At 37.7% G+C, this 24,008-nt stretch overlaps 1 protein-coding gene across 1 annotated transcript in view; it reads right to left on the bottom strand.

Annotated features, from left to right (window-relative positions):
* galnt1 (UDP-N-acetyl-alpha-D-galactosamine:polypeptide N-acetylgalactosaminyltransferase 1) overlaps positions 1-24,008 on the bottom strand; it is a 168,144-nt gene that overhangs the window by 60,370 nt on the left and 83,766 nt on the right. The window contains exons 3-4 of the mRNA XM_017704007.2: positions 22,533-22,679; positions 11,423-11,591 (exon numbers count right to left, since the gene is read on the bottom strand). Of these exons, the coding sequence (XP_017559496.1) occupies positions 11,423-11,591; positions 22,533-22,671 (308 nt within the window). The 5' untranslated portion in view covers positions 22,672-22,679. The remainder of the gene's footprint in view (positions 1-11,422; positions 11,592-22,532; positions 22,680-24,008) is intronic.

Here is a 24,008-nt window from a genome sequence, read left to right as displayed (position 1 = left end):
ACTGCATGCTGTTTTCTGGTGTATAATTTGGAGGTACAGAATAGTTTATTCCCACTGCAGCGCTAAAACTCATTCAGCAGATGCCAGTCTTAACAGCACAGAATGCGTGGGAGCATGTGAGATGCATGTATGAGGAATAAAGAAAGTTGCATGCCATGGAGCTGTCAAAACTGAAATGAAAATTTTGTGGCTGATACTGATACCAAATTTGAGGGCTGGAAAAAAAAAAAAAATCAGCCCATATGTTTCTACACATTTGAATACCCCGGTCAAATGACACGGTTTATTGATTTTGTAAGTGATTACAAGTTAACACATGCTCTAAAAAGTCTGCAAATTTTAGTGCAAAAACACATAAAATATTAAATATGCCATAACTTTTGCACAAGCCACATTTTACGTTACTAATGAAGAACATAGGCAGATTTCAAATCAAGCTTTAAAAAAACTATCTTTTGTTACTAAAACATTTAAACATCTTTGCTCTTTCACTGGGCAAGTAACTTCCAGGGACACCAAATCAAACGTCCTCATGGGCCATCTTTACCTGTGCAAACTCACATCTTCAAATTCTGGAAATGGCATGACAAAAAATTAGTAATTGTCAGTATGCTACTGATACAACTGGTTCATCAATATTGGTCAATACGCTCGGCCAACAGGTATATGAACCATTATATCGAATTGGTTTCAGATCAAGTCAGATTTAAAAACACATTTTGGACTTTTAAAAAGACTAAAATTCTCTTGCTTTGAGTGACCATACTTTAACTATCGTTATTGAAAAAGAAAATACTGAACATTCTATTTTATGCAGTAATGACAATTTTAGCTAATTCTAAGCATAAGTCAAAAATAATAGCCCGTACAACTAGCAAGCTGAGCTTTGAACAATTGAACACACATAAAAGCATAAGATTTCCAAACTAAATTTATTAAAACGTCCCAAAATGACTTGGAAAGACGTTTGGTTCCATTGACTTGAACTGAAAGTAAAGTAGGTTTTTACCTTCTCCTGTAAAGTTACCATTTTGGAGATACAAGGTTTTCTTCCGACAGCAGCGATATGATGATTATGTATATATTTAGCATAATACTATCTCAATTGATGAATTTAGTGTAAATAGACCATAATATAATTCTTTTAAATATTTAAGATCTAAATACTTCATTTTTTTTTTTTTTTTTTTTTTTTTTTACTTCCATTTTTCACTGTGGGACCGCAGTTTAAACTAATTCAGTAGAATAGTGCAAATTAGTCAGGCTCTTAAAAACGTACACAGATTCTGAATATTGCATCAATTCTAAATCTATAATGTGATTCTGTCAATCAGTGTACACTGATCCATAATGAAATCAAAGTTCATAATCATTCACGAGTTTTTGTTAGTTTATTGGCTCGTAGATGTTGAAGATGACAGTAATCATCTTTGTAATTAACTTAATTTGGTTGGAGTTTATTGGAAATTCAAACAGAGAAGTAAAAGTATTGCTGAATATACTAACACTTGAAACCTGACACACACGTCTGACTTCCCATTTACACTGATATATTGAACTACATAATACCTTTACACAGACAACATATAACAAACATTTCATTTCATAGGGGTTAACTTGACTTGATATCAGTCATACATTACTAAAAATAGCATCATTTTATGGTAAAATTTGACATCCACCAAATATGGAAGTACTGTCCTACAAAGCAAAATCATATGGTTTACACATATCACTATTCAATTACATTTCAAGAACCTGGCTGTGCAGGCACTGTCAGATGTATTTGATGGAAATCTAATCTTATACAAATTTAGCTGAACTTCATCTTTATAATTTCTTTATACGGAAATTACTCCCACACGCACAACGTACATGCCTTTTCCTGCAATTGTCTTAATGCAATGGGCAAGTATTAAAGTTCTACATATAGTTCTATCTTGATGTAGTAATTTGTTTGTACTAATGGCTGGAAGCCAACAACAGCGGCAAACTGCAGGCCATGCTGAAAGTACCTGTCTTTAAAAGAGTAAAATCCTACATTAATAAGTTTACTTGTGTCTGAATTAACATTTATTAACAAAGTTAAATTACCAGTTTACAATATCCACCAATGCTAACTGGCCTTAAAGCATGTCCAGTATAATACTGCTTCCAGAAAATCATAAAAAGCATAAATCTACCAAAAATAAAAGTGTTCAACATTATACATCAGCCACACAGTATTAATAGTCACCAGTACAAGAGGGGAAGCCACATCATGTGTCTCTGTTTTGCTTGCTTGACAATGCTGCATGGCTGCTAATCTGAAATGATACAGTGTCAGACTCCGTATGTATCACAGGAGCCTGGCTTTGTCCGCCCAGTCAACTAGAGTTACTACACTGAAAAAGTCCTACTACTGAAACTGGAAAGAAACAAACAGAATGGCATTTATTACTTAGAGTGGTTTAGAATAAAAGAAGCTCTGTATACTACACACAGAAATATAACATTTAGTACATTTGTACCTGAATCTCTCAAAACATTCATAAAGCTACATTCATCTACTTCCTCACTGCCTTATGCCTGTGCAGACGACAAATGGCTTGCATCACACAATATTGTATTTCTCTCCTACTGCATTTTGTTTAATGGTAATTGTAACTATGTTCATGTGTACAACTTTACCTCATGTTTCTTTGCGTTGCACTTGAGGACCCTCTCTTAAATTCCACAACTGTCTGCACCACAGCTGAAATCGTTGTAGCACTTGCATTGAATTCGCTTGTTCTCAATGTATAACTGGATCATAATTTCCTCATTTGTAAGTAACTTTGTAAGGCATCCGACAAATTAATAAATGTACAGGCAATAGGTTCATGTTACTTTATTCAATGAGAACCCCTTAATCCAGGCCAACATTTTCAGGAAGAAACTCAAAACCAGACACAGATTCTAAAAGACATTATATGACATTATATGATTATATGACACTATAAAGACATATTAACATTTATACCAACTATCCAAACACACCTTAGCTGCCTTATAAATTTCTCTCTCATGAGTGTCTAAAACACAAAGAGATATTTCTAAGGAGGTTAGATAAAAGATAACAGACCTTGATAAAAAAGGAAAAGTTTTCCAGAACTGGTGTTCAAAAAACTATTAAAAGATGACTGACAAATTTCAACCTTATATGGGATTACTTGGACTGTGAGAAGCAAAAACTGAACTTTAGACCTGTGTACAAGAAGCACTGAAAATTATCCCTGCAGATTTCTTTGAAAAACTGAAAGCAAAACTGAAAAATAATGGGAACTGTAATAATGGCAAAGGGTAGACACATGAAATACCAAATGTGACATTATATTACTTTCTGAGGCTTCAGTGTGATTTTCTGTTCAACATGTTTCCTGCTTTTTTCCTGACACTGAAAAATGAATAAATTTACTGACAGTTTTGACTGCAAATTAAATAACTGAAAGGGTCTCTTAGGACTTTTAGATGGATGGATGGATTTATGCATTTTACATAAAATAACACAAATTGTTGGCATTGTTGTGAACAACTTCACACTTTGAAAGGTAGTGTACAGTGCACCAAGACTTTCACTCCATCTGATGAGACAAGTGACGTCAGAATTGGATGTTTGTCAGCACAACACAGCAGACAGAATGAGCTCACACACACAGAAAGAGAGTGACCTCTCCCATCTCCTTAGGCAACTCCAGACAGTGTGTCCTCTATTCTCTAGAACCCATACACACACCCCGTCATATTAAAGTATACATCTGACAAGTAAACAACATCTCACGGGCATATCACGCTCACACTCTGCATGCATAAACAACCGGGAAGTTGCGTCCATGTTTGCCTGCTGTAACTGCTGGGAGTTTGCACTACCACACACTGGGCTCATACTTTTTCGACAAAATCATTAGGACATTCATTATGAATCTGGCATGAGAGCAGCTCTAGGTAAGACTTTTTAAAAGCTTCATTTATAAACATGAGCTATAGCACGCTCATTCATTTGAGCTGCATCTAAATCACAGCACATGTAGCTCTAATATCTAAAAGGATACTCCAACAGAACCACCTATATCGTACAATTTTAAGTTGTAAGATTTATTTATAATGACAACCTCAATATAGTGTAGGATGAGGTATCAGATCTTTAGCCTACATTAACATTAACAAACAGCTACTAGATTACTATAGCACTCAAACATCCATGCCTTGCTTTCAGATCTAAAACTTCTACTGAGGATCGAACCTCAGCTTTGCCATTTGCCGTATGCATGAGGGATTACTGTGCTATGGGGTCAGATGTGATCTCGTAATGAGTACACTTATTAGGGTGGGAAAAAACAGTGTGGCATTTCTAAATAAATCCATTACTTCATGGAGTAGGGGCCAATTTTGTGCTCATCAAGACTGTACAACCAATAAGTACTTCGTTAGCCCATGGATCTAATATAAAAGTGGGCATGGGCAAAGAGTCTCCCTCAGATATTCTAGGCGTGTAGATGTCTGAAACACGCAAAATAGGCTTTATTTATTTCAAATGAAAAACCTGTGTGGTAGCCAACAACAGTGTTTTGCTATCAGCTTGTTTTGCTTGTGTTATCAACTGTATTCTATATGTTAAAAGGATAAGGACTAGAAAAAAATGGGGAGTGGGTTTTACTGTCTGACCACCCTGTGTGACTAGAGGTAGTAAAGCAATTGAACAGCAAAAATATCCAACTCCCTTTCATGGACCTTATTTAGTCATGACCTCCTGACAGTGGGCTGCACAATAAGGACAAAACACCATAGTGCGACTGGCCTGCAAATTTCTTTACATTTGTAGGATGATGTGAATAGGGCTGGGCAGGGACATTCAGTACTTAAGCACCAATACAGAGTATCAAAAAATACCAAATTTCAAAACCTTCATAGTTGGTCTCATCAGTGGCAGTCAGCCAATAGGCATAGCTGTTAGCTATCTAAATTACATTCTGCATGCATGCTATTAACCACCTCCAGAACCCCATATTCATTTGTGGTTTAAGCCACTCCTACTTTCAGATTGTAATTTAAAAGAAGGTACTAGAAAAATTCTGCTGGGAATCGGCATTAAAGTTGAAGGTATCAGGAGCAAAAATGTTGTAACAACACTCAGCCCCAGATGTGTATGCCTTAATTCTTCAAACGGCAACAGAAACCTGTCTAGAAACTGGAGAACTGGGCAGAATGTTCACAGCACACCGTAAAACATTAAGTAATTTGTTTGAGGGCTTATTTACACATTGGCGATATATCACTACTGTTACAATACAATTAACAAACAATCTGTTGTGTATCTATAGCATACATTTATGGCATTTAGCAGACGCTCTTATCCAGAGTGACTTACAATTTGATCAGTTTATACAGGTAGGCGAAGGTGGTGTTAGGAGTCTTGTCCAAGGAGATTAATGACAGATTCAAGATCACTAGAATATTTACTAAACATTTGATGGACTGTACTGCACTTTTTTAAATTATTATTTCCAACAATTTTGCTCTACCCTACCCTCTCATGGATGGATGGATGGATGCTCACACTTACTGAGCAGTCCTGGCAATGACATGTGGCTAACAGCCTTAAAAGTTGCAGCACTACATTTCAGTCCTTTCTTCCTTTACTGCAAGCACCACAGTGATAAAAACAGAAAGTCCAAGAACGAGAGGCAACTAAATTATGAAAGGGTACACACAACACTACAGGCACATATTTAAAAAACCATAAAACTTCTCCTTGACAAACAGCCAAGCATAGTTTTTCACCCAAGCTAGAATTTAGCAGGTTTGCAAGAAACTATGCTTCTCTCCATGGAATTATTTTCCATTCAACTTCACTCACACCTAAGAAATTATTGGATGAAACAGACATTTAAATTTGCTTGCATCTGGGGAATAAAAGATTCAGGTAAAAAAAAAACTATTATTGAAAAGTTTGAATAACAACATACTGTGAGCTGCTGATGAAGGAGAGCATCTTTTAAACGATAATTCTTATTACCATTAGAGATCTGCTCCCTGTGACCCGAGCCCTGCAGGGCTAAACAAAATACGGGTTTTGGGCCAGGTTTATGACAGTCTGTCATGTTCTCATGTTTATTTTTTTAGGATTTGAGTTTCAAATATAGCAGAACCAGTTCCTCAGTAGCCTTCTAAGTGTAAAAGGCCTCGCTCTCTCTGGGTGGCCAGGCCCTCCCTAGCCTTCCCTCATGATTCTAGCAGCATGGGCATCGGTTAGCTGATGTACCAGAAAAGGCAGAAAGTGTTTTCTGTCAAGCATGTTCAGCTCTCCGATGACTTTGCATTAGCAGCAATTTTAAAAGATACAGTGGTACCTTATGTCTACAATTTCATTCCTGCAGCTATAATTTCATGCATGTGCAGACCTCTAATTATAGTTGAAATTATTTAAAAAGTACTATATTTGGACACTTTTGTACAGGTCTATTCATGAAAAGTTTTCCTGTCAAAATGTTTAGCACTGTCAATCTTTTGGTTGAAAATCAAAAGTGTCCTGTTTGCTATTTACAGAGGCCACAATTTCAATGCATCCCAAATCTGAACTCTGAAGGCATGTACCAAAATCTCTAAAAATCTCCCAGGTGCACCACTGAGCTCACTGATTGTCTGAAGACTGCGCTACGAGACACATGTAAGATTTGCCTTGACGCAAATGCTCAAAGACTTACCTCACCACTGCCACTGGAGAGATACAGGTTCATATGTGTATATATGGGAGAAAGAGACAATTAAGCCACTTTCACATGCTGGGTTGAGTCAAGTTCCTTGCTTTTCTTGGCAAGTAAAGGCCTGGTGACCGTGTCGTCATGGCGAAATTGTTTCCATAGTCGCGCCTTTCAAGGCCATCCGGAGACTTAAAACCGAAAATATTTTAGGCAGAAGCAAAAGCCTCAGTGTGAGAGAGAAGGGCTATGCCATCTCGGGCAAAATGGCAAACACAACTCTTTTAGCGTTTCTCAAGGACAAGTATGATAACCCCTGTCTAAACCCTCCCACTTCTCTCATTGTTTGCCTCGCTCTCGCTCTCTGATCTGCAAGGTCAATATTTGAGTCAAATGGAGCAGTAATGAAAGATACGGTACCCTAGTGAGACTTAAACACAAAGATAAACACCTCTCCACACACATACGACCTCTACTCTGAACACATTTGGCACTGTTCATTAGGCACTGTTCACTGTTTTATCTTGCAAATGATAATCATCTTAGCATTCATTTACTTTAAGGAATTGGCATGTAGTTTGAAATAAATATGAAATAAATCATATATTATCTTGACATTTTTAAACAATTTTGATTGTGCGTGTGACGTAGAACTGCAGAGAATGTTGGAACATAAACAGCTGACACTACGTTTCATTGTAAGCAAAAAGGCGATAATGAAGTGGGGCTGTATGTGGAAACATTTCAACATGAAACATGTATGTGTATATATATATATATATATATATATATATATATATATATATATACATACACACACACACACACACACACACACACACACACACACACACACACACACTGCTCAAAAAAATAAAGGGAACACTCAAATAACACATCCTAGATCTGAATGAATGAAATATTCTCATTAAATACTTTGTTCTGTACGAAGTTGAATGTGCTGACAACAAAATCACACAAAAATCATCAATGGAAATCAAATTTATTAACCAATGGAGGCCTGGATTTGGAGTCACACACAAAATTAAAGTGGAAAAACACACTACAGGCTGATCCAACTTTGATGTAATGTCCTTAAAACAAGTCAAAATGAGGCTCAGTATTGTGTGTGTGGCCTCCACAAGCCTGTATGACCTCCCTACAACGCCGAGGCATGCTCCTGATGAGGTGCCGGATGGTCTCCTGAGGGATCTCCTCCTAGACCTGGACTAAAGCATTGGGCTGTAAGCACAACCCCCATCTGTGGATGTCGGGCCCTCATACCATCCTCATGGAGTCGGTTTCTAACCGTTTGTGCAGACACATGCACATTTGTGGCCTGCTGGAGGTAATTTTGCAGGGCTCTGGCAGGTGTTCCTCCTGTTCCTCCTTGCACAAAAGCAGAGGTAGCGGTCCTGCTGCTGGGTTGTTGCCCTCCTACGGCCTCCTCCAAGTCTCCTGGTGTACTGGCCTGTCTCCTGGTAGCGCATCCAGCCTCTGGAAACTACGCTGACAGACACAGCAAACCATCTTGCCACAGGTCGCATTGATGTGCCATCCTGGATGAGCTGCACTTCCTGAGCCACTTGTGTGGGTTGTAGAGTCCGTCTCATGCTACCACGAGTGTGAAAGCACCACCAACATTCAAAGGTGACCACAACATCAGCCAGAAAGCAGAAAGGTACTGAGAAGTGGTCTGTGGTTCCCACCTGCAGAACCACTCCTTTATTGAGTGTGTCTTGCTAATTGTCAATAATTTCCACCTGTTGTCTATTCCATTTGCACAACAGCATGTGAAATTGATTGTCAATCAGTGTTGCTTCCTAAGTGGACAGTTAGATTTCACAGAAGTTTGATTTACTTGGAGTTATATTGTGTTGTTTAAGTGTTCCCTTTATTTTTTTGAGCAGTGTGTGTGTATGTATATATATATATATATATATATATATATATATATATATATATATATATATATATATATATATATAAGATGTAGTTTGTGTGTGTGTGAGAGAATATATACACAGACAAACACACACACAGACACACACATTTCTTAATAAAATCATTTTAAATGCTTAACAAATCTATTTTTGTCAGTTAACAGTGGTTTGTCTCACATGTGCATGTCAGATTTGTGCCTCTGACTGTCAGTCATTGCTGGAATTTAGAAAATATGTTATTGGATACACAAGGTCACAAGACCACTGCCTGACCAAGTAAGAGGCATTATGAGGGGAAATGTTAGGCTAATTTCAAGACCGGCTATACTTTTAAGGCCAACTGCCTCGGCAATAATGAAACAAAGAACATCCCTGGCTCAGCTCTGTTACCATTTGCCCAAACAGGCTAGTATCAAACTGTGTGTACATACAAGTAAAACAATTATGACCAAACTCAAACCTGAGGAAGAAATTCAACCAGTAAACCAGCCCACTAATAAATGTAGCCTGACTCCTTCATGTTTAAACTATCTTTTTTTCACTCTCTCTCTCACAAACGCATACACACACATCCTACACGCATGCAGACAAAATAATTTGACCTTTCCTCCACAACCGAGCTTACAGGCATTGATTCTTCTAAATCCCATTTGATAATGAATGCAGCCTAAGCACATGACGTTTAAATATCAGTGCAAGCTGCGTCCGGGCATCGCGCCAAGACGAAGTCTGACCAACACCTACGCTCGGGCGACAGGGAAACAACAGCACCTGCAGCAACATTACACACACACACAGCATAGTAACCTCCGCCAACTGCAACGGCTTAGCTTCTGAGAGGCAGCGCTGACTGATGTTTGGCACATTTGGACGTGGAGGGCAGACTGGCTTTCAGTGTTGCCAAGGAAAGCCTGAAAAGGTTGAGAATGAATAGAAGGGTAGGTACCATCAGGCCTACGCTTTGTAACTCAGTCAAGTGCTCTAAAAAACACAGCTTATGAAGGCAAAGCTTAAAATGTTGAAAAATAAATGTTGTTTATTTTTATTAGTGGCTTATCTAGCAAATAGGGAAAAACAGAAAGAGGGAGTGAAAAAGTTTGATGCTAAGTGCTCGCTGCAACTTTGTAATTGACACACTCTTATCTTTTAATTGAATGTGTCGATTCTACTGGATTTTTTCAAACGAAGCTGAGGGAGGAAAAAAAAGCTGGCTGGTAATTAAGTAGCGGGAGAGAAAATAAACGCATTTCATGGGTCAGTGTTTGCATTCCACTCACTGCTCCAGCTCCACACACACAAACTTGCAGGATTGCCAGCAGCCAACAATACACCTGTCACTCTGAAGACATGAAGACAAGCTCACACAGCTAAGTTAGAAGTGTCAATACGATCGATATGTGAATGTAGCTACAGCGGGTGCCTTTGTGCCCTTCACTTTTATATGAGCAGTGTCAATTTTTATGAAATTCTTCAGTAAACAATTATATTTACACAATTTTCCTTTAACCTCAAATGTGTCAGGAGTAGGGATGCAGATTTTGGCAAACTGTTTTGACTGATAACTGACCATCATTAGTTGAATCAAGGATGCATAACAGCAAAATATTAATTATAAATATGGATAGTTTCGGTTCTGAAATTTTATTGACTAAGCCATGTTCAAATCTGTCACACAAATACTTCTGAGCAACCATCTAGACAATTCTGTATAAATTAGGGATGCACCGGTACCACTATTCCCTTCCAATATCAATACCCGAATCTTAAGTATCGGCCGATACCGTGCACCAATACTAGCTCTATCTAACTTCACTAGCTTAAAGGTCCTGTCTAAGCATTTATACTATATGCTTAAGAAAAGCCATTTTTGTTTATTTACTATATATAATAAGCACTTACTCAGTAACATATGCACAACAGAAACTGCTTTGGGGTATCGGCTGCGTACTGCGTTTAAGTGCCATATCAGCACAACCCTAGTACAAATGTACTAAAGAATTAACAAGTGTTCCTTCTAAGGTATTAGCAAGGCATTAAAAAGTGTATGGACAGCGGTACGACTGTACTGAGCAGTACACTCATTGAGAGGGTCAGGCATAACCATGTATATGAAGAGCCTAAGAACCCAAGGGCCTGACAATTATAATATGCTAAAGCTTATATTATCAACGACTACAGGGTAAAGAAATGACAGGGGTAAGATGAGGTTCTGAAAGTTCAACAGTTTAACTTTTAAAAGTTATATTTACCACTCTTTACTAGCCAAAGTTAAAATAAACATAAATGTCAACACCTCAGTAGCTTGGCAGCATCCACCACATCCTTCTCTAATAATTTTGCACAACCATGTGTGCTTTTCTCACAATATCGTGAATCACACCTTTTCTCATAAGCATGGATATTTTGCCTTACAGACATTCACTCTTGATATGGTACATCACTGCAGCACATTTCATTTTTAGTAGGCCTATCTAGTGGAACCAATTGCCTAGTGCACTTAATGGCTTTAATAGCATTGGTTGAACAATTGTTTATTTCTCAGCTAACAGTTTATTGGTAATTCATTTATGTCCCTAGGTAGATGTTTATTTTTCAGTTTTGCACTGGAGCTACAGGGCTAATGTAGATAACAAGTTTGAATGTCAAACAGTGTAATTTTACTCAATATTTAGAAAGTTCAAAGATAATTGGTCATGCAACATAATTAAAACCTCACAACTAAAGCATTCCGAAAGCCCTCTTGCAGAACACAGACTAACTCACCCTTCGAGACGGACATCAGGTAGTGTCCGATTGAGTGCGATCATCTCACTGGCCATCAGGTTGAACTGGTTGATCTTAAACATCTCCTTCATCTTCTCCTGGTGCTCTTTAGGAATTATTACTGGTTTCCCCATTTCTCCCGGCCCATCGTGAGGCCTCGGGACCACCTCTGGAACAAACACACACACGGTCATGATTGAGAGGCTTCGATATCAGTTCATTTTATGCAACACATTCCAATTATTTCTGAATAATTCTACACACTGCATTTCATGGACATTACATTATGTAGCAAATGTACATTAAAAACATGTATCATTAGATCTCCTTAAGGCCAATCTAAAAGCGAACATGAAGTACAAATATTGAGATATATTGTGTCTGTTAGGAAAAAGTAAGAATATTTAATATAAAATATATACAAAAATTTAAAATAGTCATTAAGATTTAAAAAATCAAATAGTAAATCAAGCTTTTTGATATGAAAATGTGCTTCCCTCAAAAGGTAGACAATAAACAATAGACAATAAACAATAAACAAAGCCCAGTTAAATCTTCCTCAAAGCATCGCAGCGACAACATCAATAAATATCAAGCTTCATTTCTTACTCTTTTTACATACATTTAAAGGAGTAAAGATAAACAGGTTGTTGTTTTTTTAATAAGTTACACAGTGATGTTAGGTCAAGGCAGTTTTTTCTGTGTAAATTTCAAGCCGCATATCAATTTTTGGCTTTTGGGATCTGGTTCTGGAGTTAATGTAATGCATTTTTAGAAAGATACTGCTCAGAGTTTTAAGCAGTGCTGGAAGCCACTGTCTAAGAAGGGTCTGGCTGCAGCCATGCACTCTTCACCCTAACATGCACTGCCAGCCTACTGATGACATCTCTGCACACTCTGCCACGACAGCGCTTTTGTCAGTTTTAAGGGAAAACAGCGAACCATGTACTGCTGGGCAACAAGAGCTACACTGAATGTATATTAGCATTGCAGTATTGATAATAAGACAATTAAATATTGAAACTTTCCAAATAAAACCTGGCATGACGTTAAGACATGAATATCAGGTTTATTCAAAGAAAAAACAAAATGGCTACCGCTTAAACTCATGAAAGCCATACTAAAGACGATCAGAACTGGTTATCAAAAACTGTAATATTTAATTTAAATTGCAATTATTAAGGATTTTATGAGGTTGTCAAAGTAGAACAGATTACTTTTATTGTCTCGCATCGTTGTCATAACCTTGAACCGTGAAACAATGTTCATAACTTTCTTAGGAATTACATTACCAACAATGTTGTGGGCACCAAAACAGTACATTCAAAACATAGTAGCAGCCAAAAGTTACCGTTCCATTGGGCAGCTTTTAGCTAGTGCTTTTGCCAATGTGGCAGAGAATGCATGCGTGATGTCACTGGGGCTGAGAGCGCATCTGGCTGAGAGTGCATGTCTGCAGCCAGACTCTATTGCATTGTCTAGCGACACACACCTTTATTAAAAAGAACTTTTTTTGTTTGGGGGTGGGGGGTATTTTGTGAATATTTTCTAATAATGCCTTACAAATCTGAATATCAAATTTGACTGAAATTCTCATCTCTGGTGTCTGAGTCAGACCTGAAGCTCCACTGTTATCAGATTACTGACAGAACATCCTGTTCTTCCTGTGTGATTGCATAGTTATCTAAAAAAATTATTCATCTCAATTTCACCTGAGTTCATAGAGCCACTGCTGTGGAATTAGCCCTCCTTCTTGAGGGACGTTTTGTTCCAATGAATCACATCCATATAGAGTTTGATAGAAAAATGAGACTGGGATTCAAACAGGATATGTGTGCGTGAGGAAAATGGCTCCCCAGCGCAGAGTTCGTTGGTGGCACCATGACCACAGTATGGACTAGACCCAGGAAATCAGCAAACGTAAAGAAATAGTTCAGTAAAGAAATCATTTGAACACATTTCCTTTACTCCAAACGGAGCTAATCAGTCAAAAAACGTTTGGTGAAAAAAGAAGAAAATTGCAGACTTTGTGTAATTAAGATTTTTTTTTTTGCCAAAGTTTTGAGATTAAATCTTTTAACTGAGACATAAAAATAAATCTAATCTACTTGTGGAAGGTCAAACTCATTCAATCTGCAATATCCTACTAACTATAAAATCCTTTTCACACTATAAATAAAATGAACAGAAAAACATCCTTAATGAAAGTTATTGGAACAAGATCTTGTTCTAGGTTTAGTTTAGTTTCAAGTTTATCTGCCATTTGCACAACATGTCAGGACATTTATGCATTGAAATTGTTGTGGTGAGGATCAGATAATCACTCTACAGAAAGTTAAAAAAAAAAAAGAATTATATATATATATATATATATATATATATATATATATATATATATATATATATATATATATATATAAAATATTTCTGTTAGTCCATTTATGAAATTTGTAATAATAGTGTGTACAGTGTATTGCTGGTGGGGATACAATGCCAAGTCAGAATGATACAACGCCAAGTCAGAATGTTTTTAGTGCCCAGTGACTGTGTCCGACTGCCACGGTGTCAGAAACCCTAGTTCGCTGCCAGCTTGAGGCATTAGTTCATTATGCACTGCTGGTATCAGATGTTGGTATCCGTGCATTTTTATGATATTGAGACAAGTATATAAGCACGTATTGGGCTGATGCCTGATACCAGATACCAATACCAGTATTAATTATGGGTGGGAATCTCTTGGCACCTGATGATTCGAGTCAATTACGATTCAGAATGCCTCGATGCGATTATAAAACGATTATCAATGCATCTTTTTTTCTACACAGGATCTCTTTTTTTCTCATTGTGTGATGACTTGGTACTTTTAAAGCAAAGCATTTGTAATGATCTATAATGAATTTTCTTCCAATATATTTTATTAATAAATCATTTGGAAGTGATGTGGTAAGTGAACTGGAAGGCTCTCATTCACTGCTCTTGTTTGGAGCACATGAGACGCTGCCGTCTTATGTGTTCATGCAGCATATTACAGCTGTCCTGCCTGTTTTGTTTAGTGATTGTTTAACTCTGGATTTGGTTGTGTTGTAGAGAGTCAGGGGTCACTGTGTCAGTAAAATATCTGTGAGACGGGACGTGAGCAACACAGCACGAAAGCCCCGTTTCTCAACGAGACCGCAGGTCACTTAGCAACACAGTCTCTCCTGGGTAGCAGTGAAAAGGCAGAGAGAGATTTAGCTCAGACGAACATTTGGAGACTGTACTTTAGGCTATGTTTACACAACAGGTAAAAGGCCCAAATCTGATTTTCTCACCAATTTCTGATTTTTTTCATGCTTCATGTGTCATGCTTGTCCAGAGGTAAACAGTCATGATGACTAGCAAACGCCTGACGCTCCCAGAGCTTTCAGTGTTGTCTTCTCCAGCATCAAAGGAGCGATTATGAAGTTCCAGTGGTTGACAGCTTAGCTCATCACCCAGAATGTGTTCGAGTTCGCTGTAAAAAGGACGTGTTATTCGGCCACTTCCTTGGTCCGCGACACTGCAGCCTCGGGCTCCTCTACCCGTTTCGTTCGAAACCTCTTCAAACTCAAGAGCGGCTGAGGTGAATTTTTACTCTTTTCTTAACAGAAACATCAGCCTAAATGTTTGAGTCTCAGCAGTGCGAAATTATGACGAATGTCGAGTTGGACTGATGAATCGCATGAATTCCGATTTGGCTGTTTCATTGCTGCAGATCGGATACGGATTGGATTTCAGTACCACATATGAAAGCGTCTCAAATCGGAATTGAAAATGTCAGATTCAGTGCGTTTTTTGCTGTTCACACTGCCACACAAATGACACATCTGTGTCGCATGTGAGGAAAAAGATCAGATTTCGGCCACTTTTACCTGCTGTGTAAATATAACCTTATTTATGGTACACAGCTGGATCTTAAAACCAACGGCAATTTCAAGAATGATCAAGAAGAGCCCTTAGCCGCGAGTGTGTGATTGCGATTGTGTGTGTGTTGTACTGGGCTTTGATGGTTAATAAAGCCAAAAGCATGCTTTAGTGAGATTAAGGTCAGATTTACAGCAGCCAGAAAGCGATTACATCAGCTTTAGCATGTAAACATCTCCCCTCTTACTGCTCCATGTGTGTGTATATGTTTGTGCAGGTGTGTGTGAGCAAGTTAGAAGGCAACATTGTTCTGTCTGTCCTAAGCAGTGGCAATTGACTTTATTGTAGGGGACACACAAATACATGCACAGCAGGACACAAGAACTGATGACATTTGTTCTGGGGACAAAGCAGAAATGTCTTGTCTCAGGTGAACACTGACAAAACTTCATCCAAAGCTGCTTTCCCCGTCCTTGTGGACCCTTGGGCAGTTTGTACTTTTATTCTATTTTAGTTCTGGGTACATTTAAGCCTGGTACAGAAGCTCCATTAGCTGACTCAGGCATGTTTGAAGATGAAATAGAAGGCAAATATGGTCCTCCTGGGGCTACTTCAGATCTGAACTGACCACTGAGAGTCAGCAATTCTCCATCAGGTCAAAGGTCCCTGGCATGTCAAAGAAAAGCAGGAAAGTGAGTGACATAGTCGGAAACTTTAACAGGATCACATTATTTATTTGCTAAGTACTCAGGATGTAATTTCAATACACACTGAAATGACCTCCTTAAAATCAGCCAGACCCTAATTTATACAACTGCATTATACATGTTGCATTATGGTATGTGTAGGCTTCTTTGAGTCATTCATCTCCTGTTACAACATTTATCCCCTATTACCTTGACATTTTTGTCTGTTTCCGGGTTCAACACACTTAGACCAGGCATGTGTTCGTTTACAGCATGGAGTAAGTTAGTAGATTAAAGGTCGATTTGCTTTAACTAGCCCCATCTGCCCTGAGGCCCGTGTGTTTTCATTCGTTACTGTTCATCCCCCACATGGGTTCTGGATCCAAAAGAGTCACTGATATCCCTCTGTGCTTAGAAAGCAGAATAATAACTCTTCCAATTCCAACAGTTTTACTCCAAAGGAAAGGTGTGTTGAAAGTGGAGATTAATACTGATATTCAAGCACCTGTAAAATATTCAGTTAACCTCTGGGAAGATAAAAAAAGGAAGATTTTCACCTAACTTTCACAAACAAGGGATTTCAATGATGCTAGGAGGGTAAAAAAAATCTGTAAAAAAAAATCTAACAGCTGACAGAGGTGTATATTTAAAAACATGGTGTCTAACTATTTCTCACTGTACTTGAGTTTGAAGAAGTGCCTTATATGAGCTTATAAGCGTACTTAGAGTACTTAGCCTACCTACAGCTGCACTACCCCAGTCATGTCCTTAACTATCCATCCTTGGCAACATGCACATATTAAGGCACTCTTTGTTTCATTGTAGCAAAGTATGACATTGTCTTTGTCCAAACAAAAACACATCTCTGATCCAAACGTTTTTGATATTGCTAATTAATGTAAAGTGGTTCACTTTGGAGCGCTTCCATTTGTCCATTCATCATGAAATTTTCACACAATGTAAAGCACAGCCACTGAGTTCAAACTGAAAAAGAAAAAAAAATCTAATAAAAATGAACAAAAATGAAGATATATTTTTTGGCGATGATATACCACCATATTATTGTCATAACACTGTTCACTGTGCCAATGATGGCTGCGACAGCTCATACAGCCATAGACTTAGAGATTTTTCCAATCTAACTATTTCTGTCTAGATGTCATGTGCATTGACTAGACAACAAATGCTGTTAGGAGAACACTAGAAAGTTAGCAGGGCTTACGCAGCTTAAGCTAAAGACACCGATTAACCCCATCAAACATAGTTAGTACTGATTCTTGTGATCCTGGCAACGTTTGATGGTGTAGTAGAAAGTACAAATAAGGACAAATACTCAAATGATTCTAGAGATTTGTATGTTTTTAGCCCTGGTAATGTGTATACTGATACAGTATTTAAAAGGTAGTAGTTCAAATGTCTGGATATGTTATCGCAGGCAATAATGCATAATCGGGACTAAAGATATCTTATCGACTTAGTACGGAATCAACACGTACAATTAAACAGACTTTATTCTTAATAGCTTGATTTGGAAGCCATAGCCGACCCTGACTGCTCATACAATACGCTGACAGAATGTCAACAACATGGCTGTGGGGGGCTTTTTCACATTCTGCGAATACTATCTACACTTAAATCACTATTAGAGTATTTGTTTATCTCATCATGTGAACTCAAGGCCAATAAACATGTAAAACAGTGTAAAATGTGACAGTGTTACTCATATTTCTAAGTATGTATATCGTATTACACTTTGCTACTATGAAACACAAGTGGGTGTACTGCCAAGGATGCCCTGGGCCCAATTCACAATAGAGTCTCAAGAAAAAAAATCATCAAAAACAAAATGATATGATGATAAACTACATGTGAAAAAACCTGAGATAAATAACTTTTGTGACCGTCTTGAAAAAATATGTTCTTTAGTATTTTCTTACCCTTACAACAGCCTCACACGTCTTAGACTTGTCAGGGTAAACATCAGAAACTTCTAATGAGTTTCACAAAATTCAACTGCAAAAATAAACCAAAGAGGATTTCTCCTGTTGGTGATTTCTTTGATCATCACCTCTAGTTTTTATTTGTCAAATTCTTTGAACGTTTGGTTTTTCTCCGGAGCTTTGGAGCTGTGATTAAACTGAGTAATGCGTTAATGGAAGTATGCTATAACTTGTAATCTGTAAAATGTAATATGACTATGATGGTATACATGACAAGTAACCTTTTTTTTTGCTACAATTGTCATTTCTTGACATGAAAACAAAAAAAAATGTCAGAAGTGCAAAATCACAGCTTTCAAAACAAAATGTAAACTGAATGTAAATGCAATTCACTCTGATGTAATTAAATAGTATAGCAAAAGTGCAATAAAAACCTGACCTAGGGGTCAACTAACCTTAACTTTACTCAATAAAGCTCACACCGCTCATATTGTTCCTGGGTGCTTTAGAGATTTATTCTTCTGCACTGTGCTGCAGAATCACCCTAAGCCTGACTTTGAGGGCCTGAGGCAGCCAGAAATACACTGTTTCAATCAGCTGCAGTGTTTTACAAAGCTAGGAATAATATGTCACCTTGCATTTCAGGTTAGATTACCACAGACAGAATCATCGCAGAGAGAAATCCCATGGCTGGTTGAAACAAGAACAATCATGACTACATGCGCACAAGGGATTTAGCGCAATCAGCAGAACACAACAGCTACACGAATGCAACAAATCCAGCCGCCACCCATTTTTCCACAGAAGCCTATCTAGCGTGACAATGTGACACTAAGGCCTATCAGCAAACAAATCCCAAAAGCACCAAACGAATATATCTGTATTCCTTTTAAAGTGGGATGTTTGAGAACACCTGTTAAATTCACACAGCAAATTAACACACGCCACCCATTAAATGCAGGCAAATTTTTATACTAAGGTAGTAGATTAGCTTTACCCACCAGACACAGGTTACCTAACAAACTAAATCAACTCAGGCTAATGCTAACATTAGTGAAAGCACAGACACAGCACTGCAAGCGAGATGAACCATATAGACAAAAGTTTGATGTGATATTAACTTTACATGTATTTTTAGGCCTTACTGTCGTATTCCAAGTAAAAACAACTTGTGGGCCATGGCCCCCCAGCAGGTTGTGGTGAGACTGGCAGGGGGCCGTTGGCAGCTTTTTAAAGTTTACTGCATTTCATAGACATTTATTCAAGCACACATGAATCATTCTACCAAAACAGGTTCAAAGAGTTTTTTGGACGTTCAACTTGGACTCTTTTTGCTTTGAGTAACCCTTAATTATGATATTTTGAGTACCTTAATCATGTTTATTTTATTAAAATAAATGACTGAACATTCCATTCTGTCACTATCAAAACAACAATGATGCCTCCAAAACATTCAGTAGTGATCATTTTAGCTCATTTGAGCATAATTCAAAAAATGCAAGCCAGTACATGACTAGCAAACAGTTTTGAACAGTTGGCCAAATACAAAATAATAATTATTTTAGCTAAAAAAAGAAAATGTGCTTCAAACGTAATCCCCTGAGGTTTGCTACTGGGACTTTGACTGGAACAGTGTTTTATGTTAGATGAAATGAATATTAGAGGTGGATTTGGTTTAAAAAGGAAAGCTACACTGAAAAGAACATGATGCCTATCGTTCAATGTCATCTGTGATGTTATGGGGCTGTTTTTCCTTCAAAGGCTATGGGAACCTGGGAAATGGGTTTTAATTGGATTTTCTCTTGCTAAACTTTTTTTGTTTTTGTTTTTGTAAATATGACTATTTGTAAAATTGCTTTTCTTTTTTTTTTAAAATAAAACAGTCATAAGCAAAAGTGTGGACATATTTTGCTGACTTTCTAAATGAAAATAAACGTAAATACTGCATTCTTCTGCAAATTTTAGCAGAACATTTCTAATTATTTTCTGGGTATAACATGAACAACATTTTATTGCAGAAGTGTGTTCTCTGTAGAGGATTTGTTAACTTATTTTCCCTTAGAAAATCAACAAAACATGTAATTTGGCCCAGGGTGTCTGCATATGAGTGAACAGAATCTTAAATATTTAATGTTAATTACGATCAAACTAATAACTCCCCTTTTTTCCTTTTGAAATCATAATGGGCTGATTAATTATAGAAATAATCATTAGTTGCAGGCCTATTTAAATGTAAGGCAACTTACCCGAGACACATTCTGCCTCGTAGCAATAATAGCAGTAGTTGAAATAGCAGTACTAGAAGCAAACTAGCAATAGTAGCAGTGCTAGTAGTAGTAGCACAAATAGCAGTGACAGAACTACTAGCACTAGCAGTAGTAGCAGTTGCTGAAGTATCAGTGACAGCAGCAGCAGCAGCACAGGTAACAGCAGCAGATGTAGCAGTATCAGTAGTAGCAGTAGTAGTAATAGCAGCAGCAGCACCAGCAGTAGTAATAGCAGTAGCAGTAGTGGTAGTACCAGTAGGAGCACTAGTAGTAACAGTAGCAGTATTGTTAGTGGTACCAGTAGAAGTAGTAGCAGCAGCAGTAGCAGTAGCAGTGTGGTAGTAGTATGATGTATAATTTTTTATTAACAAAAATCAAAACAAAAAATTTGGACACCAACTTGACACTGTGGCAAGTAGACCAACAATTTATTAATTACTCCCCTGCCTGTTCATATGGGTACATCCCCTCAGAACAGAAGATCATTTAGGTCATGCCATCAGATTACATCCAAGTTCTTTTCTCACATACACTCTCACATACACACAAAATCAATAGCACTCCCTTTATTTTGGGCATTGTTTCCACACACACACAGTGTTTGATACTGGTTCATATTATATTTCACCTTATCAGGCGTGCACAGCCTGTGGCAGACAGAGACCCTGAAAGAACAGATCAACGGCAGAATTATGAGGGCAGAAAAAAAAACAAGCAAGAGTGTAAAATATGCCTCCCAGGAGAGGAGCATATTACCACCAACAGAACTCAACAATTAGCATCAGAAAAGCCTCCAAGGGTAAATACCTTAAAGACTATTTATTGCCTCGAAATGCTGAAAGTTGTTCTAATACACTGTGCATGTGTGTGTCTGTATATGTATGTGAATATACACTACCAGTCAAAAGTTTAGAACACACTCATTTTCCAGGCTTATGGATGTTTACAAAGTTTGTACTACACAATTTACAATTAAAGCATAAAACAAATAAACAACTGGAGCTAAAAAAACAAATAATTAAATCATTTTCTGGACCATATCGCAAATATTGATAATATCTTCAGGTTAGAGTTAACTTAGGCAAGCTAAAGTGCCAAAACATGTTCAAATTTATTTTCAATTCCATTCAAGTAAAGTAAATTAAAGAGGAATCCAACTCTGAATCCAGCAAAAGTCTCAGTTCATCACATTTTCTCTACCATGATTGACAGTTGGTGAGGAACATCCCCTTTCCCTTACTCAACGTCAAACAAAACCCTGTGTGATGAACCTTAATTATAATTTTTCATTCATAAGGCCATATTCCATTTTTCAGGAGTCCACTGGCGGCGCTGCATGGCTCAGGAAAACCTCTCTTTTTTGCCAATGTAGCAATGGTTTTCTTACTGCCACTTGATCTCTTCACGGATGAAACTGAGACATGCTAACTTCGACCAGGGTTAAGTTATTGTCCTGTGAGTCAAGCTGCTAACTCTCAGAAACCTCTTCTAAATCTCTTGGGTTTTGGGTCTGCTAGACCTATTCATCAGTTTCTTCCATTTCAGTTTCTAAGTGCCAACCGATTGTGTAGTGAATGGTAATCACGGACACCTTGGTTTCCTTTGCAATTTCACTGACGAAATGGTCTGGCTGTTTGCCGTTTCCAATTGCCTTTTTCTCATCATTACAATAAAAACATACTACATCCTGCTAAACAATATTGTCCAAATACTGCCCTGAGATTGTTGTAACTCTGTTCTAACACTGCCTTTATAAAGACAGAGGGCTGAACCAATGACTTGTTCCCTAAAAAAGCCCTTTTTAACTCTGAAATTTACATTATTTTTCCGTTCTCAGGCTTTTAAAACCTCTGACAGTTTACCACTTATTTTTGTACCATTGTATGTTATTCACTGGACTTAAACTACTTATATATCAATAAAAACTGGAAAAATGGGGGTAGTTTGTATTGAGTGGCCACTTTATAAGAAGCATCTATCATGTGGGTCCACTATAAAGTGCCAAATTACAGACTGTAGTCCATCAGTTGTAATTCAATGTTTATCATCCAGCCTCCCCTATTCATTACCACTGACCACTGTAGATCAGATATTATTTGGAAGGTGTTGCTTGGTACATGAAGACCTAAGCCTCCTGTAAGGCTGCTCCAGAGCTTCCTATTCTATTGGCAATGCTTTTTTATAGAGATTACACAAGCAGTGTGTAACTGAAAGTCTGTGCCAGCAAAGCAGTAGTGAAAGAAAGAGGTCAAGTAGCTAAATTCACAGCTCACAGAAGGAGATACTTCTGGACATATAAAGTGGCATATGTGTGTTTGTGTAAGTATATACACACCGTCTCTCCCCGGAAGCCCCCTCTCTTTCTTATCATCACACTTGTTGCACTCGCTGAAGTAGAGGAGGATGAACATGTCCAGCATCACCCACACCAGAGAGGTAGCCAGCACTACCTTACAGTACGCAAACTTCCTCATCTTCACACCTGCAACACAGAAAGAGAAGGTGTCATACACATCCACGAAACATGCACATACACACTCTTGCTTATCTTCGTACCAGTAAAACAGCACTGAAATTCAGGCAAGACATTAGTAATGTCAGATGTAAGTCTATATAACACGTTCGTTCAGAGATGGGACTACTTCTACAGAGGAAAGAATCTCTGGTAATAGGTAGGGTCTGACGGACATGTTTAAATGAACGCTATTACATGATATTCTAAAGATGCTAAAGATTGGGTTTTGATATGTTTTACAAGTTTTGGTTATTCAAACCATGATGGAGTTTTGTGTTTTACTGCAGTAGTTTGTATTGTTGTGAAAGAGAAAACAGTTTGGCAGGAAGAAATATGAAATACATCTACAAAAAATACAAACATCTAAGACTTAAAGAACAATTCATTTGACAATGAAAATGTCGCTGAAGAGCACAGACATATTCAAACAGTTTGAGCCGCACCAGATCACTGGGGGGGTTCTACAGGAGACATTAGACAAGCAGCTTTTAGTCACAGTTCATGTTAAGAGAGGGTACAATCTTCAAGAACTTCACTACAGACTGATACAACTCAAAAATACGACCACTTGATATACAGAACCATGCAAAACAACAGAAGCAGAAAGTCCCTGCAAGCTTGCCAAAGCCATCTGGTTCATCATATGCTTCAGGTTTTGAAATGAGAAAGGAAAAAAAATTATAAACACAACCAACAGAGAAAAAGCGTAAAGTATAGCAAAAAAAATTATGTCAAGTTTAGTGAAGTCTATTTTGTGCTGATTTTAATTTACTCAGTTTTGTCCTACTAAATGCAAATTTCTATAAATAACAAATTGCCAGTAGAAAGTTCTTTGTTTAGTAAATTAACAAAGTAGTTAAGTTTTTAGCTAAATGTGTCTTGAATTTCAGTTTTGGTTTCAGCCATAGTAATTATCGGTGATTTCTTTGCCAAAACCAATAAAACTGCTGTTTGTCAATATAACTAATATTGGGCTCTACTGTTATCTTTAAATTTACTAACGTCTTTTATCCTTGGGTCAGTACGACCCAAGCAGTGTAAATCTCAAGCAAATATCAAAGTTCTGGTGGAAATTACATTCCCCCTCCCCTACAAAGTGTGAATCAGTGGGTCTCGCACTGTTAGTTTAGGGACCCTAAAGTGGGAGGAAGTTGTTTGAAAATTTAAATTCTGTCATTATGACCTCAATGTCACCCAAACAACCAAAACAAGTGTGTGTAAAATGCTGATATTTCTTATGTATTAGACAGCTAAAACAGCCTGGGTCAAACAGATTCAAAGAACTCCATTGATGTG

The sequence above is a fragment of the Pygocentrus nattereri genome, chromosome 24 (assembly GCF_015220715.1).
Source record: "Pygocentrus nattereri isolate fPygNat1 chromosome 24, fPygNat1.pri, whole genome shotgun sequence".
NCBI classification, from domain to species: domain Eukaryota; kingdom Metazoa; phylum Chordata; class Actinopteri; order Characiformes; family Serrasalmidae; genus Pygocentrus; species Pygocentrus nattereri.
Note: the sequence above shows the minus strand (reverse complement) of the source record. Positions and strands in the feature narration are given on the sequence as shown.